Source organism: Babylonia areolata, chromosome 6 (genome assembly GCF_041734735.1).
Source record: "Babylonia areolata isolate BAREFJ2019XMU chromosome 6, ASM4173473v1, whole genome shotgun sequence".
In the NCBI taxonomy this organism is placed as follows: Eukaryota; Metazoa; Mollusca; class Gastropoda; order Neogastropoda; family Buccinidae; genus Babylonia; species Babylonia areolata.
The window spans coordinates 12,438,622-12,452,534 of NC_134881.1; the positions used below are offsets into that span (position 1 = coordinate 12,438,622).

Consider the following 13,913-nt stretch of genomic DNA (forward strand, 5'->3'; position numbering starts at 1 on the left):
TCTCATATAAACAAAACCAAAAATAAGGTTTCAAAGCAGGCCTCAACAAAATTATTATTATTATCTCATCTTACCGTATCCATTCATGACTCCTTCTTCTCTTTTTTGTTCCTGGGCTGCAACTCCCACATTCACTCGTATGTACACGAGTGGGCTTTTACGTGTATGACCATTTTTACCCCGCCATGTAGGTAGCCATACTTCCGTTTTTGGGGGTGTGCATGCTGGGTATATTCTTGTTTCCATCACCCAACGCACACTGACATGGATTATGGGATCTTTAATGTGCGTATTTGATCTTCTGCTTGCGTATACACGCGTTGGGAGTTCAGGCACTAGCAGGTCTGCACATATGTTGTCCAGGGAGATCGGAAAAATCTCCACCCTTTACCCACCAGGTGCTGTCACCGAAATTTGAACCCAGGACTCTCAGATTGAAAGTCCAACCCTTTAACCACTCAGCTATTGTGCCCGTCCATTTATGACTTGATTCACCCAGTTTCCTTTCTTCTTTCCTGCCACTGAGCCAGCCAGCCAGCTCACCAGCCAGCCAACAACATACAAAGTTATCAAGAACTTGTCTTATCCAGTCTGCTGTCTCGTGCTCTTATCTAAATTGCCACATCAATTTCGTCAGCTTATCAGTTGTCCAGGTAACGGATCTCACAATTTAAGAATACCAACAAAAAGTCATAGCGATATGGATTCCCTCACTTGGAATCTCAAAGAATTTTTTTTCTAAAGACCAATAAACATACGGAAGAAGTCCTACAGAGAAAACAGCAGAAAGAATCCTGTTTGAAGTAGAATTAGTAGTCACTGAAATGGTAAAGTTGAGAGCTGATGTCTTATCGACTATATTCAACTGAGAAATGTGTGGGGAGCTGAGGGGATGTTTTGATCTCCTCAAAATCACAACTTTAGTAATTACGTCACCTAAACACTTTGAGACACCGTGGCAAAACTGGTTATGGATTGGACTTTTGATCCAGTGTTCAGCCATGATCAGGGTTTGTGACCTTGTTTCGACATGGTGTTATGTCCTTGAGAAAAGCTCTTTTTTTCTGAATGGTGGGTACCTGACTTCAGCTGGGAAAGGCTAAAAAGGAAATTTTCTATCTAAAATTACGTTTAAATAACATACTTACCGTGACCCAACTAGTGCAGACTCTGGCAGGGGTCTGACATTCCTGTCCTGTGCAAACTACTATCCGCCTATGCGGAGAAAACGAAACTACGGCCGATAACCTCCCGGAAGTAGGTAACCTCCCTAAAATATAGGATTGGGCCCTGCCTCCCTGTGTGGAAAACGTTCCCCAGCGCCAAATATTTTAGAAACGACGCTCTCAGTCACAGGCTTCGGTTCATGTCAAAACAAAATGGACTTGTTCACTTCAATCTCGGTCATTGTTCAATTGGTGTGAAACTGGCTGCAGCTGTCGAACTTTGTTACAATGTTAAAAATGGTTGTTAAAACATGACTTCTCAATGTTGACTAAAGTCGCCTACAGCGGTGCACTGTCTAATCAATTAAAGTCGCCTATGGCAGTGAAAGAGTTAACCTTTTAAACCACCAAAATCAGAAGGGATGAAATAACAACAACAATAAGAACAAAAAAGACCACCCACACCTTGAGGAAGAAGTTCAAGCAGGTGATCCAGGTATCGAGACAACAACAACAACAACAACAAAAAAGACCACCTACCTTGAGGAATAAGTTCAAGCAGGCGATCCAGGTGTCGACAGGTTGCGGGGCCAGGTGGGGCTGCAGCAGCCTGAGGAAGGGGGGGGTCTGGTCGGGGCAGGCGTGGAGGACGGCTGTCACCAGCTGGTGGGAGAGAGGACTGGTGAAGGACGTCACCAACAGCTGTAGCACCTTGCTCACCGCTGGGTTCTTGTTCCTGTCACACACAGAGACACAGAGATACATAGAGATACACACACACATACAGACACAGGCACACACAGAGAAACAAACACACACAAACACACACACACAGAAACAGAGACATACTCACACACAGACACACACATGTAGGTATGATTACATCAATCCTTTTGGGGGGAACTTTTACAAGTCTATGACTTGTTCCTCACACACACACACACACACACAAACACAGATAGTACATGTGTAGATATGATTACATGATCAATCCTTTTGAGGAAAACTTTTACAAGTTTATGACTTGCTCCTCACATACACACACACACAAACAGACACATGCAGGTATGATTATATGATCAATCCTTTCCGGGGGAACTTTTACAAGTTTATGACTTGCTCCTCACACACACACACACACACGCACACAAACACACACACACATGTAGGTATGATCATATGATCAATCCTTTGATCCAATGACTATATGCTCCTCACACACACACATCCACACACACACTGACACAGTTCTCATTTGACTTAATCGTGAGCTGTCTGGTGCACTGACTCTTTGGAGGTGCCGTACGACTTGTCCCGGAAGCAGATGCCCAGCTTGTGGTTTGTCAGGAGGTCCACCAGCACGGGGTGTACCCACTCGGCCACCTTCTGCTGCTCCTCGCTGTACTCCTCCTTCTGTACACAGTGACACACACATGGAACCATGCTCACATGGTGTATTTGTATTCGAATCACTCTTTTTTGTCACAACAGATTTCTCTGTGTGAAATTCAGGCTGCTCTCCCCTGGGAGAGTGTGTCGCTACACTGACAGCCCCACCCATTTTTTGGGGGTATATTTTTCTTCCTGCAATTTTATTTGTTTTTCTACAGAATTTTGCCAGGAATGACCCTTTTGTTGCCATGGGTTCTTTTATGTGCACCAAATGCATGCAGCACACAGGACCTCGGTTTATCGTCTCATCCGAATGACTAGCGTCCAGACCACCACTTAAGGTCTCGTAGACGGGGAGAAAATACTGGCGACTGTGCCGGGATTCGAACCAGTGCACTCAGATTCTCTTGCTTCCTTTGCAGAAGCATTACCTCTAGGCCAACGCTTCGCCAGTATGATGTTTACATGATAATATCATGCAGTGTGGTGTCGTGGTATTTGCAATATTTACATTATAATATAATGCAATGTGCTCCTGCACACACACACATGGAACCACATTTACACAATGTTTAAATCATAACATCATGCAAAGTGGTGTGGTGGTACGCATAATCTTTACATCATGTATGTATGATTGACAGTTGTGTCTGATAATGACCGTGAGAACAGCAGAGGAGGCAACTGCTGTCCCAACTATCTGGGCTAGAATTTGATAGTGGAGTGTGTCTTGCCCAAGTTACACCCCCACTTACAAGTCATCAGTGTATGCAAATTTCAAAAAAGACAAAAAAACAAAAACAAAAAAAAGGATACTTCCATCATCTCGCTGTATGATAACATGAGAAGGGAGGAAGTTTAATATTTTGTCCCCAACTAACTTGTTATGTTACTGATCAGTTTGGAAGTTTTCAGTTTATAAATTCTAACATTTTTTTTTGGTGTGATCTTATTTCTTTCCCATACAAATGGGTCCTCTGTGGGGAATGTCAGGGGAACTAACTGGCAGTACAAAGTGAGTTAATAGCTCTTCAATGACATTGATACTGAGACACGATTATAGCTCTTCAATGTCACAAAGAAAGATTCTGAAACGCTTCACATCTCTTCAACATCACAGACAAAAAACTGAGATAAGTTCATAGATCTATGTTCAATATCACAGGCAAACACATACTACAAGACACATTCATAACTCTTCAACCTCATCGTCTGTGGGCTGCCGTTTCCACTGGCTGGGTCCTGGCCACCGATACAGGGCCAGTAACTCCTTCAGCACAGGGGAGCTAAACAGGTAGATCTTGGAATTCTTGCCAATGCTCCCGTTCATTACGATCTGAAAACAGCAGTCAGAAAATTATTGTATCTTTGAAAATTATTCTTTGTAAATGCCAAGCACAGTTGTCTTCTCGTTTCCTTTTCTAAGTTCTTTCCTTCCCAAAAGGAGTTGCTATATCCAAGACATGAAGTGTTTACAGCTGTAGAATTAAATGAAAAGCATTATCTAACAGGAAAACATCATCAAAAATAATAAGTTTAGCCAACATTACCAAACAATGAACACTTGTAAGTTCTTTTCTTAACTAAACGTTTTCATTGGAATTTGTATGAATGTGTGTGTGTGCCTGTGTGCATGCGTACGTGTGAGTGTAGGCGAGAGAGAAGATGAAACGAGAGAATGAAACAGAGAAAAGGAAAGGACGAGACAGAGAGAGAGGAACTGTTTATCTGCTCAAACAAGAAATCTGACAGAATGACCCAGGAAACGTTTGATGATCACCCAATGGCAGCTGTCAGTCGGCTCTACCCAGGTAGGTAGCCTGTTGTGCAAACAACCCCGAGTTTGTAAAGTGCTTAAAGCTTGGTCTCCAACCGAGGATAGGTGCTGTATATTATAAGTATTCATATCAAATCAATTCAAAAACATGTGTATACTCACACATCTGTGTATGGTATTCAGGGTGTGCACAACATATTCTGAACGGTCGTACTTCAATCCCAGCAATACGTCTTGCAGAAGCACTGAGATGAAACACAGCAACCAAAAGAAATGGAAGAGATGAAGCTGAACTTGGTAATGTGCAGTGAAACACACAGACCAAACAGTGAACACAACAGTGTGGACTGTTACACATGCACAGCTAAACAATGAACACAACAATGTGGACTGTTACACATGCACAGCTAAACAATGAACGTAACAATGTGGACTGTTACACATGCACAGCTAAACAATGAACGTAACAATGTGGACTGTTACACATGCACAGCTAAACAATGAACGTAACAATGTGGACTGTTACACATGCACAGCCAAACAATGAACATAACAATGTGGACTGTTACACATGCACAGCTAAATAATGAACACAACAATGTGGACTGTTACACATGCACAGCTAAACAATGAACGTAACAATGTGGACTGTTACACATGCACAGCTAAACAATCAACACAACAATGTGGACTGTTACACACACACAGCTAAACAATGAACATAACAATGTGGACTGTTACACATGCACAGCTAAACAATGAACAATGGGAAAGACAGTCATATAATATGTATATGCACAGCTACAGAAACTGAAAATTTGCTAAATAAATTCTGAAACTTTTAGTTCAAGTATGTAATTTTGTGGTAACATTGCTTAACCATCTATGGGCATGTTTCTGTTGCAAAAGATCAACTAAAATATTTCTTTTTTCGACTCTCATTTGCTCTCTCTCTCTCTCTCCCTCTCCTCCCCTACAAAAATATTATAGGCACCCTAATTTATTTTGACTTGCCATGCTTACGTCATCAACTAATGAAACTATTATAAAACAGTTTGCTATTTACTTATATAACATTATAAGGCGATTAAATTTTGCAGTGTATTATGAAGTAATTTATTATCAGTTGTACATTATCCAATTTGCAGTTTATCAATTACCTTTGTCATTGGTAAGATTTTGTTTTGGAATGTTGGTCCACTGTACCACCTTCATAAGGGGCCATAGCCTTTATTGAATAAACTATCTGTATGTGTATCCGTATCTCTCTCCCAAACTCTCTCTCTTTCTCTCTCTCCAAACTGCATTCAAGTCAAATCCAGATATTTCCAAACGTACCTCTCTGTTCAACAAGACTCCTGGTGACATCCTCTTCTTCAGCTTGTAGAAGTGTCATGAGAATGGCGACCACACAGGCACGCACGTCTATCTCGTCCTGTCATATAAAACCATGGCCACCAATTACAGCAATCAACAAGCAAATTAGAAAGTGGAGAAGAAAACAAAGAAGAAATATAAAAAGAAAAATAAAGAAAAGACAATGGGGTGTAACAAATGAAATACAAACAACTGAGTTCAGCTTTTGATTCTGAGTAAGGAAACTTCGTCCATATCTTTCAAGAATCTGATAACATGAACCAATGAAAAGAAGGCACTTAGTGAAAACTCACAGTAGTCACAACAAAGCTTTCACTTTCTGAAACTTAAAGTAAATGCAAACAAGCAATCATGATGATGATGGCAGTTTCTTCGTATCCGAAGATCACTGGGAAGAAGGTCTAGTCCGGGAGAGGCAAGCCTTCTGGTGGCTGTACAGGCCAATCCTGGACTTGCATTGTCAGGAACAGCTGGCGCACGTGAAGGTTGGCTGGTCGCTGGAGGGGTGAACTTGAGCGACCAGTCAACCTTCACGTGCGCCAGCTGTTCCCGACAATGCAAGTCCAGGATTGGCCTGTACAGCCACCAGATTGGCCTGTACAGCTCACAATAGTCACAACAAAGCTTTCACTTTCTGAAACTTAAAGTAAATGCAAACAAGCAATCATAATTGTTTGATAAACTAATTTTTCCAGTCACAGTAAATGCAAACAAGCAATCATAATCGTTCGATAAACTAATTTTTCTAGTCACAGTAAATGCAAACAAGCAATCATAATTGTTTGATAAACTAATTTTTCCAGTCACAGTAAATACAAACAAGCAATCATAATCGTTTGATAAACTAATTTTTCCAGTCACAATAAATTCAAACAAGCAATCATAATCGTTTGATAAACTAAGTTTTCCAGTCACAGTAATGCAAACAAGCAATCATAATCGTTTGATAAACTAATTTATCCAGTCACAGTTGAATATAACTGCACTGTTCGTTTTCCAGTGCTCTTCACACCCCCATTCCTCTGCCAAGTACCTTCTCATCCCCACTTCCCTAAAAACAAAAACAATCTGTAAATAATACTTTTCCATAACTTTAGTACTGATGGACATATAATAATATATATACAAATTCATAGACTGATATAGTGAGTGTTTTTTAAAATTCACTTTTTCATCAATTCTCAGTAGGTTTATGTACTCATTCATTACTGTCAAGAAGAGAGAATGAGAGTGTGCGTTTGTGTGCATGTGTGTGTGTGTGTGTGTGTGTGTGTGTGTGTGTGTGTGTGTGTAATGAGTGTGTGTGTGTTTGTGTGTGTGTGTGTGTGTGTAATGCGTGTGTGTGCGTTTGTGTGCATGTGTGTGTGTGTGTGTGTGTGTGTGTGTGTTTGCAAGCATGTGTGTGTGTGATGTGTAAGTAAATGTGTGTATGTATGCGCATACATGTATGAGTTGGTGTCAGACAGATGCTCTTCACCAAGATATAAAAAGTTTTGATACAATCAATCAGAAATCAAAGTCATTCATAGCACTGACAATGTTGTGCACCGTTAAAAGCTTTCAATCTCATCTAAATCAAGATTTTTTTCTTTTTTCAGGAGGAATGAAGGTGGTTCTTTCTCAAATTTTTTTTTTTTGGTTTTGTGAGTGTTCCTCAGACGACGTGTTGGGTGAGAAGTTTGCAGAAAATCCCACAAAGACTGAAAGCTAGCGACAAAGAACACTGTTGATTCTGCAGTAAGTTGTTCTTTGACACAACTTACTGAAGTAGTAAACCATTCTGTAGCAAGAAACTTATCATAATTCTTTCTATTGGCAATATGACTAATGTCTCCTCCACCCCCACCCCATCACTAGCTTCCTGCCACTAAAGAGTGTGCTTGTCAGTGAAAGGCTGTCACCCCACTAAGATGATTTTCTGACCAGAATGTCGGTCATCATTTGTTTATATCTGGGATTCTTCCCCTTTGGATTTGCTTTTCTTTCATTCAGCAAAGCCAGTTACAACACTAAGCACTTCATATTGATACCACAATGACCTCATTTCACCAAACTTTGGTGTGTGGCCTCCTGGAGACCTAACATAAATAGTCCCCTGTGGACTGCCGGCGCTGGGACTGAGACAGACGAACCTGGGTGTGGTCATGTACGGGAGACTTGGATCAGTATCAGTAGCTCAAGGAGACGTCACTGCGTTCAGTCAAATCCATATACACTACACCACATCTACCAAGCAGATGCCTGACCAGCAGCATAACCCAACGTGCTTAGTCAGGCCTTGAGAAAAAAAAACAAATTAAAAAAACAACAAAAAACAAACAAAAAACCCCCCAAAAATTAAAAGAAAAAGAAACAAAATAAAATAAATAAAATAAAAATAAATAAATGTGCGGCGTGGGATTAACGCCACTGAAACAACAGCACAGATGATGAGGCAGCAAAAAAAAAAAAAAAAAAGAAAAAAAAAAGAAGTTTGGCAGTCAAGGGGCGAAACCAATGAGAAGAGAAGAAAGATTTTCTTCCATTCCTCACCTTTCTGTCTCTCCGGGACAGCAGGCCTGGCCAGTTGGCATGTGTGAAGTCCATGTGAGAATGCAGCAGCACGGCAAACTTGTGTCCCAGACTGGCGATGGTGATCAGCAGCATCAACGTGGACTTGACGAAGCTGGTCTTGTTTCCTCTCCGCAGGCTGTTCAGCATAAGGTGGCCGTGCCGGGTCAGAAGCGTCTTAACCAAGTGCTGCTGCAGCTCTGAGAACTCTTTGGTCACCGACTGGCATTTCTGGAGGACCATTTTGATCCAGGCAAAGACCAGGCTTATCTGCAGAGAAGAAAATAATAATAATGATAAAAATAACAAAAATAATGGATTCTTGTTGAGTGCTTTCCTCCCTTAAAGAGAGTTCAAAGTGCTTTACAATAAACATTAAACACATACACACACACATGCAATAACATACAAAAGGAAGAAAAAAAAAGAAAGATTTAACGCACAAACCATAAAACAGATTCAAAGACTATGCTGTATGCATGTTGTATTACTTAATTACACACACACACATACACATACATACACATTGTGAATGGATGTGTGACTTATGACCAGACCTTTCATCAGGTCCTGTAAGCGACTGGCTGTTCTTGTTTTTCTTCTCCTTCTGTGTTTGTGGGCTGCAGCTCCCACATTCACTAGTACTTTGTGCAAGCGGGTTTTTATGTGTAGGCAATCATACTCTGTTTTCTGGGATGATTGGTTGTTCAACATAATGAACCAAGTCTTGAAGGAGTCTCTCCTTTAACTTTATTTAACTTGACCACCATGGCTTAGTACAGAGTGCATGGTGCTGGCCTCATTATTTGATAATTTCCAGTGGATAAACTACCGAGGCCACCATGTATTTGTTCTGTACTGTCCATGTGTTCTATGTGGCTTATTCAGGATTAAAGATGCTATGCCAGTCTTGAATAAAAGCTAATTTGTGTTTGCACATTTCTTCTGTCTTTGCTGCTGTGTGCACATGTCAAATGATTGGTATAAGGACAGGCCCGGTGCTTCCTTTTTTGAGGAAGTGTCTGGGTTTGTTCCTATGTACCTTTTATTTACCTGTGTGCTAGCTGAATCGGTAGTGTAAGCATCACTGACTTGAAGTTGTGTACCTTGTGTAATGGAGTGAGTTACCACTCTTTACTATTTGTTAATCATATCGTCTCCTGGCCTCATTATTTGATAATTTCCAAATATCACAGTCTATGGCCTTTAGACAGTTCAGTGCACTTGAAGTTGTTCTTTCATCAGTATGTGAAAGGATATAATGTATGGAGATTAAAATCTAACGATCAACTTCCTGTGAATTAACAAGAAACCAATGAGAAGAAGACACACACACGTAGTGACACACACATATTTCCGTCTAAAATCACATAATAATAATAACAATAATAATGGTACTTATATAGCGCTAAATCTTGTGCATAAACAAATCAAAGCGCTTTCGCACCAGTCATTCTCACGCAAGCATAACTCTAAAACTGAAAAAAAAAAAAAAAAAAAAAAAAAAAAATCTAAAAAGACAAGGAAGAGGCAGGGAAGGGAGGCGATTTTGGGAAGAGGTGGGTTTTAAGGCCAGACTTGAAAGAGCTGAGTGTGGAGACTTGACGAAGCGAAAGAGGAAGTTCATTCCAATTGCAAGGTCCAGAGGCAGAGAAAGAACGGTGGCCAACAGTCGAGAGTTTGAATCTGGGTATGTGTAAGTGGAGTGGATCCGAAGCTGATCGTAGTGAGCGAGATGGAGTGTAGAGGTGAAGGCAGCCACAGAGATAGGAAGGGGCTGATTTGTGAATACATTTGTAGCATAGAGAGCTGATCTTGTACTTTATTCGGTGTGAGACAGGGAGCCAGTGGAGATGTTGCAAAAGAGGAGTGGTGTGCTCAGATCTTTTCTTTCTGAGGACGAGTCGGGCAGCAGAATTTTGTATGCGCTGAAGGGACTGAATGGATGAAGCAGGCAAACCAGACAATAGAGAGTTACAGTAGTCAAGGCGAGAGAGAATAAGAGAAACGACAAGTCTAGATGTTGCGTCAGTGGACAGATATTTCCGGATGGAACTGATGCGCCGCAGTTGACAGTAGCAGGATTGACATGTCTGATTGATAAATGTTTGCATGGACAGTGTGTTGTCAAGGACAACGCCGAGGTTCCTGACTGAAGTGGACAGAGGGATGGATGTACTGCCAAGTTTGATTGTATTAGTTGTAATGGAAGAGAGTTTTTGTTTAGTTCCTATGATCATTGCTTCAGTTTTGTCCGCGTTCAATTGTAACTTATTTAGAGTCATCCAATTTTGAATATCCAGGAAGCAGTTAGATGTTTCTTGCAAGAGCGACAACAGTTTTTCAAGTGTATCACTCTTCTGGAGTTGAGTGTCATCAGCATAAGAATGATGACTGACATTATGGCGGTTGATAATTTCAGCGAGAGGAGCAGTGTACAGTGTGAAGAGCACTGGGCCTAAAACAGATCCCTGTGGGACTCCATGTTCAATTTTAACGGGTTCAGACTGGAAATTATCAACAATGACAGTGAAAAGACATTAAACTAAAGAGAGAAAGCACACAAATTTCTTAAATTCAGAACTGACCTCTTGTGAAGATGTTTTTGGTGTCAGCAGGTCTATCACTTCTGAGCACTGTGGGGACGATTTCAGGTAGGAGTCCAACAACTGGAGACCTTCCTTACTTTCTTCCTCCTCCTCATCTCCACACATATCCAGAAATTTCTGCAGGCCTGTGGAAGAGAAAGACAACAAGGCTACAACCCATCTGAGTAAAATTAAATCACCCACATGCCAGTCTTGTTGCTTATTATCAGTTCAACAAACAAATTCACATCTCAAATGCAAAGACACACATTGTGCGACTTAAAAGTTAGGAGTGGGCATAACAGTCACATGCAACGAACACTAACCCACAAAAAAACCCAGACACGTGTAAGCCATCACTGAACATTAAAGAATGCAAATTATGTCCATCATTAGAAACACACACACACACACACAAAATTTATCAGTTCAATACATACACTGCAATTGGTCAGAACCTAAGGAAGAAACTGTCCCTTTGTACCATATCTATGCTTCTCAAAGTCTAAATGTCTGCAAAATACTATGATAACCAAATTAAGCTGAACAAGTCCATGTGATCTCACAGAAAATAGACTTGAAAGAGTCAAAAAGATAACTCACAAGAAAAAAAATGGAATATTACTGCCATCTACGTACGTTTATGTCATGCATCAACATGATTTTTTCAACACATTCACACCAATACTTGAGGAAACTTTTTATGTTATGCACTGCCTTACTTTTCATGTTATGTCAAACTCATGAAACTAAAAGCTGTAAAGCATTGTAATGACTAAGTGAGGCATCTGGCAAGAAATCTAAGTAATGGTGTACCGTGTAGCCTGTATATACAATGTCTGCAGCTCAGTTTATATCATAGCAGTTAAGTCATTAACCAAGGTTACATGTATGCTGCCCTGGCAAAATGGCTGGCTGGCATCCTAGACTGATGAATAGGACTACATGTTCAAGCTCTACCAGCAGGTGGGTTTTCGAGCCCAGGTCCAGCTCCTACCCAGAGGTGAGTGTGATATGAAGTCAAACAAGAAGACTGGGACATCACAGTCAAGGTTCAACCACTTCACAGGTGTGTCTTTGAGAATGTTACTCAGATTTCCTGACCAACATTGCAGTGCCATTCTATGAATCTCACAGGCTTTGTTGATATACTGTGAAAGAGAGCCTAGAGTACGACTTGCCGCTAGCACCCCACCTAAATGGACTTCACAACAGCACTGTCAACCTCCTCCTCATTCCTCAGTCTACTCTAATCAAGAGTGATAGAAAAGAAAAAACCCTCTTCAAATGCTGTGACTGCTCATTGCTCAAACAGCATGGATGATGTGGCAGCAAAAAAAACAAAACAAACACACACACACACACGCACAAAAAAACCACCCACCTAACAAACATATATGGCAGCAAAAAAAACAAAACAAACAAACACACACACACACAAAAAAACCCACCCACCTAACAAACATATAAACTTTGTCAACATGGTTTCTTTCTATAACACACAAACAAACCACACAGTTCAACATTAGTTAAAATAATATGGACATAAAAAAATTACATGCTATTAAAGACAGAAAGACAGAAAGAAAAAGGAAAAGAATATTGACCTTTAGCCACTGTGTCAGCACTCCGCAGCAGAAACTTGAACCGAATGTAACTGAATTCTGGCTCCACAACATCCTTTTTCATCTTCTTGGCCACTGGACCGGGTTCTTCTTGGTCAGCAGATAGGTTTCTCTTCCGCATTTTTTTCTTCTTTTGAGGAGATCCTTTCCCCTTGCCTTTCTGGGTAAGTCCTGGTATATTTTTTTTTTACAGAGGAAAACAAAATCTGTTAAGTAGCATACTTTACTGTAGCTTACTCAGTTACTGTTATTGACAAAAACTGAATAAATCATCAAAACTAAGGGAATGGCATTCATGGAAGAATGGAAAGGGATTATACACTTATAACATAATCATATATCTATCATTATTGAAAACTTACAAAAGTGTACAAAATGACATGTTTCACACAGACACAAATAGTTGAACAAATATACAAGTTGATGAATGGAATCAGGAAGTGTATTTGATGATTACAGCACCTAGAAATGCTGGATTTTAAAACAGAAAGAAAAGAATAATAGTTAACACACAGAAACCCCCCCACTAATATTGGCTCACTGCATAAGCTATACATGTGTGAGTGTGAGCGTTTGAAGAATTATTATTTCCTCTTAAAATGATTAGGACTCAGCCTGGAACATACCATGACTGACACGCTTGAAGATCATGTCAGCAAAAACAGCACTTGACAAAGACACAACAGACAGTATTGGAGGAGTCTGGTAAACAGTTTCATGCAGCACCCTAATGACTCATCAGTTATGGGAGCAAAAGAATTTCTGATATTGTGGAAAGTGATATAAATAAACATCCAGTATTTACTGTTTTTATACACAAACATGGAAATGTAGTGACTTATAATTTATATGGACCCATAAGAATTGCAATCTCTCTCTCTCTCTCTCTCTCTCTCTCTCTCTCTATATATATATATATATATATATGTGTATATATCTTAATTTGTTTTATTGGGTAATGTTCACATTCAGTGTATTATATTATCATGCTGGGATTTATTTTGTCAGCTCTGAAATAAGTGAATCGATGATTGATCAATGCTGGTGATCCAGATAGTGACTGAAATTCGGCATGATCGAAATGGACCAGTCTTTACAGAAATAAGCAGTTTAATCATTCGTTTTTAATACAATGAAACTTCGTGATACGAAGTCAATAAAATGCAAAGTCTTGCCTTCTTTACCTTTACTCTCCCGTACCATGTTGAACCCACGATCAACGTAACACTGTCCAACTTTCTTCTCTGGCTTGTGTGCACACGTGCTTCCGGTTTCCTGAAGGGAGCTATTTGTATTGTACATAATTTAGCCCAAGATATTTTATCTAAAATCAATAGAGTTTTATAATCGTAGTCAACAAAATAAAAATAGTAGTTATGTATTATACTGTTTAATTTTATGGGAAATTTGTAATCTGTGAAGAATTCATTTTCAACAT

General features: G+C 40.0%; 1 protein-coding gene across 1 annotated transcript in view; it reads right to left on the minus strand.

Annotated features, from left to right (window-relative positions):
- Positions 1–13,718, minus strand: part of LOC143282738 (nucleolar pre-ribosomal-associated protein 1-like) — a 55,144-nt gene extending 41,426 nt beyond the window's left edge. Inside the window, exons 1-9 of the mRNA XM_076588474.1 lie at positions 13,660–13,718; positions 12,458–12,646; positions 10,851–10,996; positions 8,245–8,532; positions 5,674–5,770; positions 4,498–4,580; positions 3,763–3,894; positions 2,455–2,579; positions 1,707–1,902 (exon numbers count right to left, since the gene is read on the minus strand). Coding sequence (XP_076444589.1) covers positions 1,707–1,902; positions 2,455–2,579; positions 3,763–3,894; positions 4,498–4,580; positions 5,674–5,770; positions 8,245–8,532; positions 10,851–10,996; positions 12,458–12,646; positions 13,660–13,678 — 1,275 coding nt within the window. The 5' untranslated portion in view covers positions 13,679–13,718. The remainder of the gene's footprint in view (positions 1–1,706; positions 1,903–2,454; positions 2,580–3,762; positions 3,895–4,497; positions 4,581–5,673; positions 5,771–8,244; positions 8,533–10,850; positions 10,997–12,457; positions 12,647–13,659) is intronic.
- Positions 13,719–13,913: the final 195 nt, after the last annotated feature.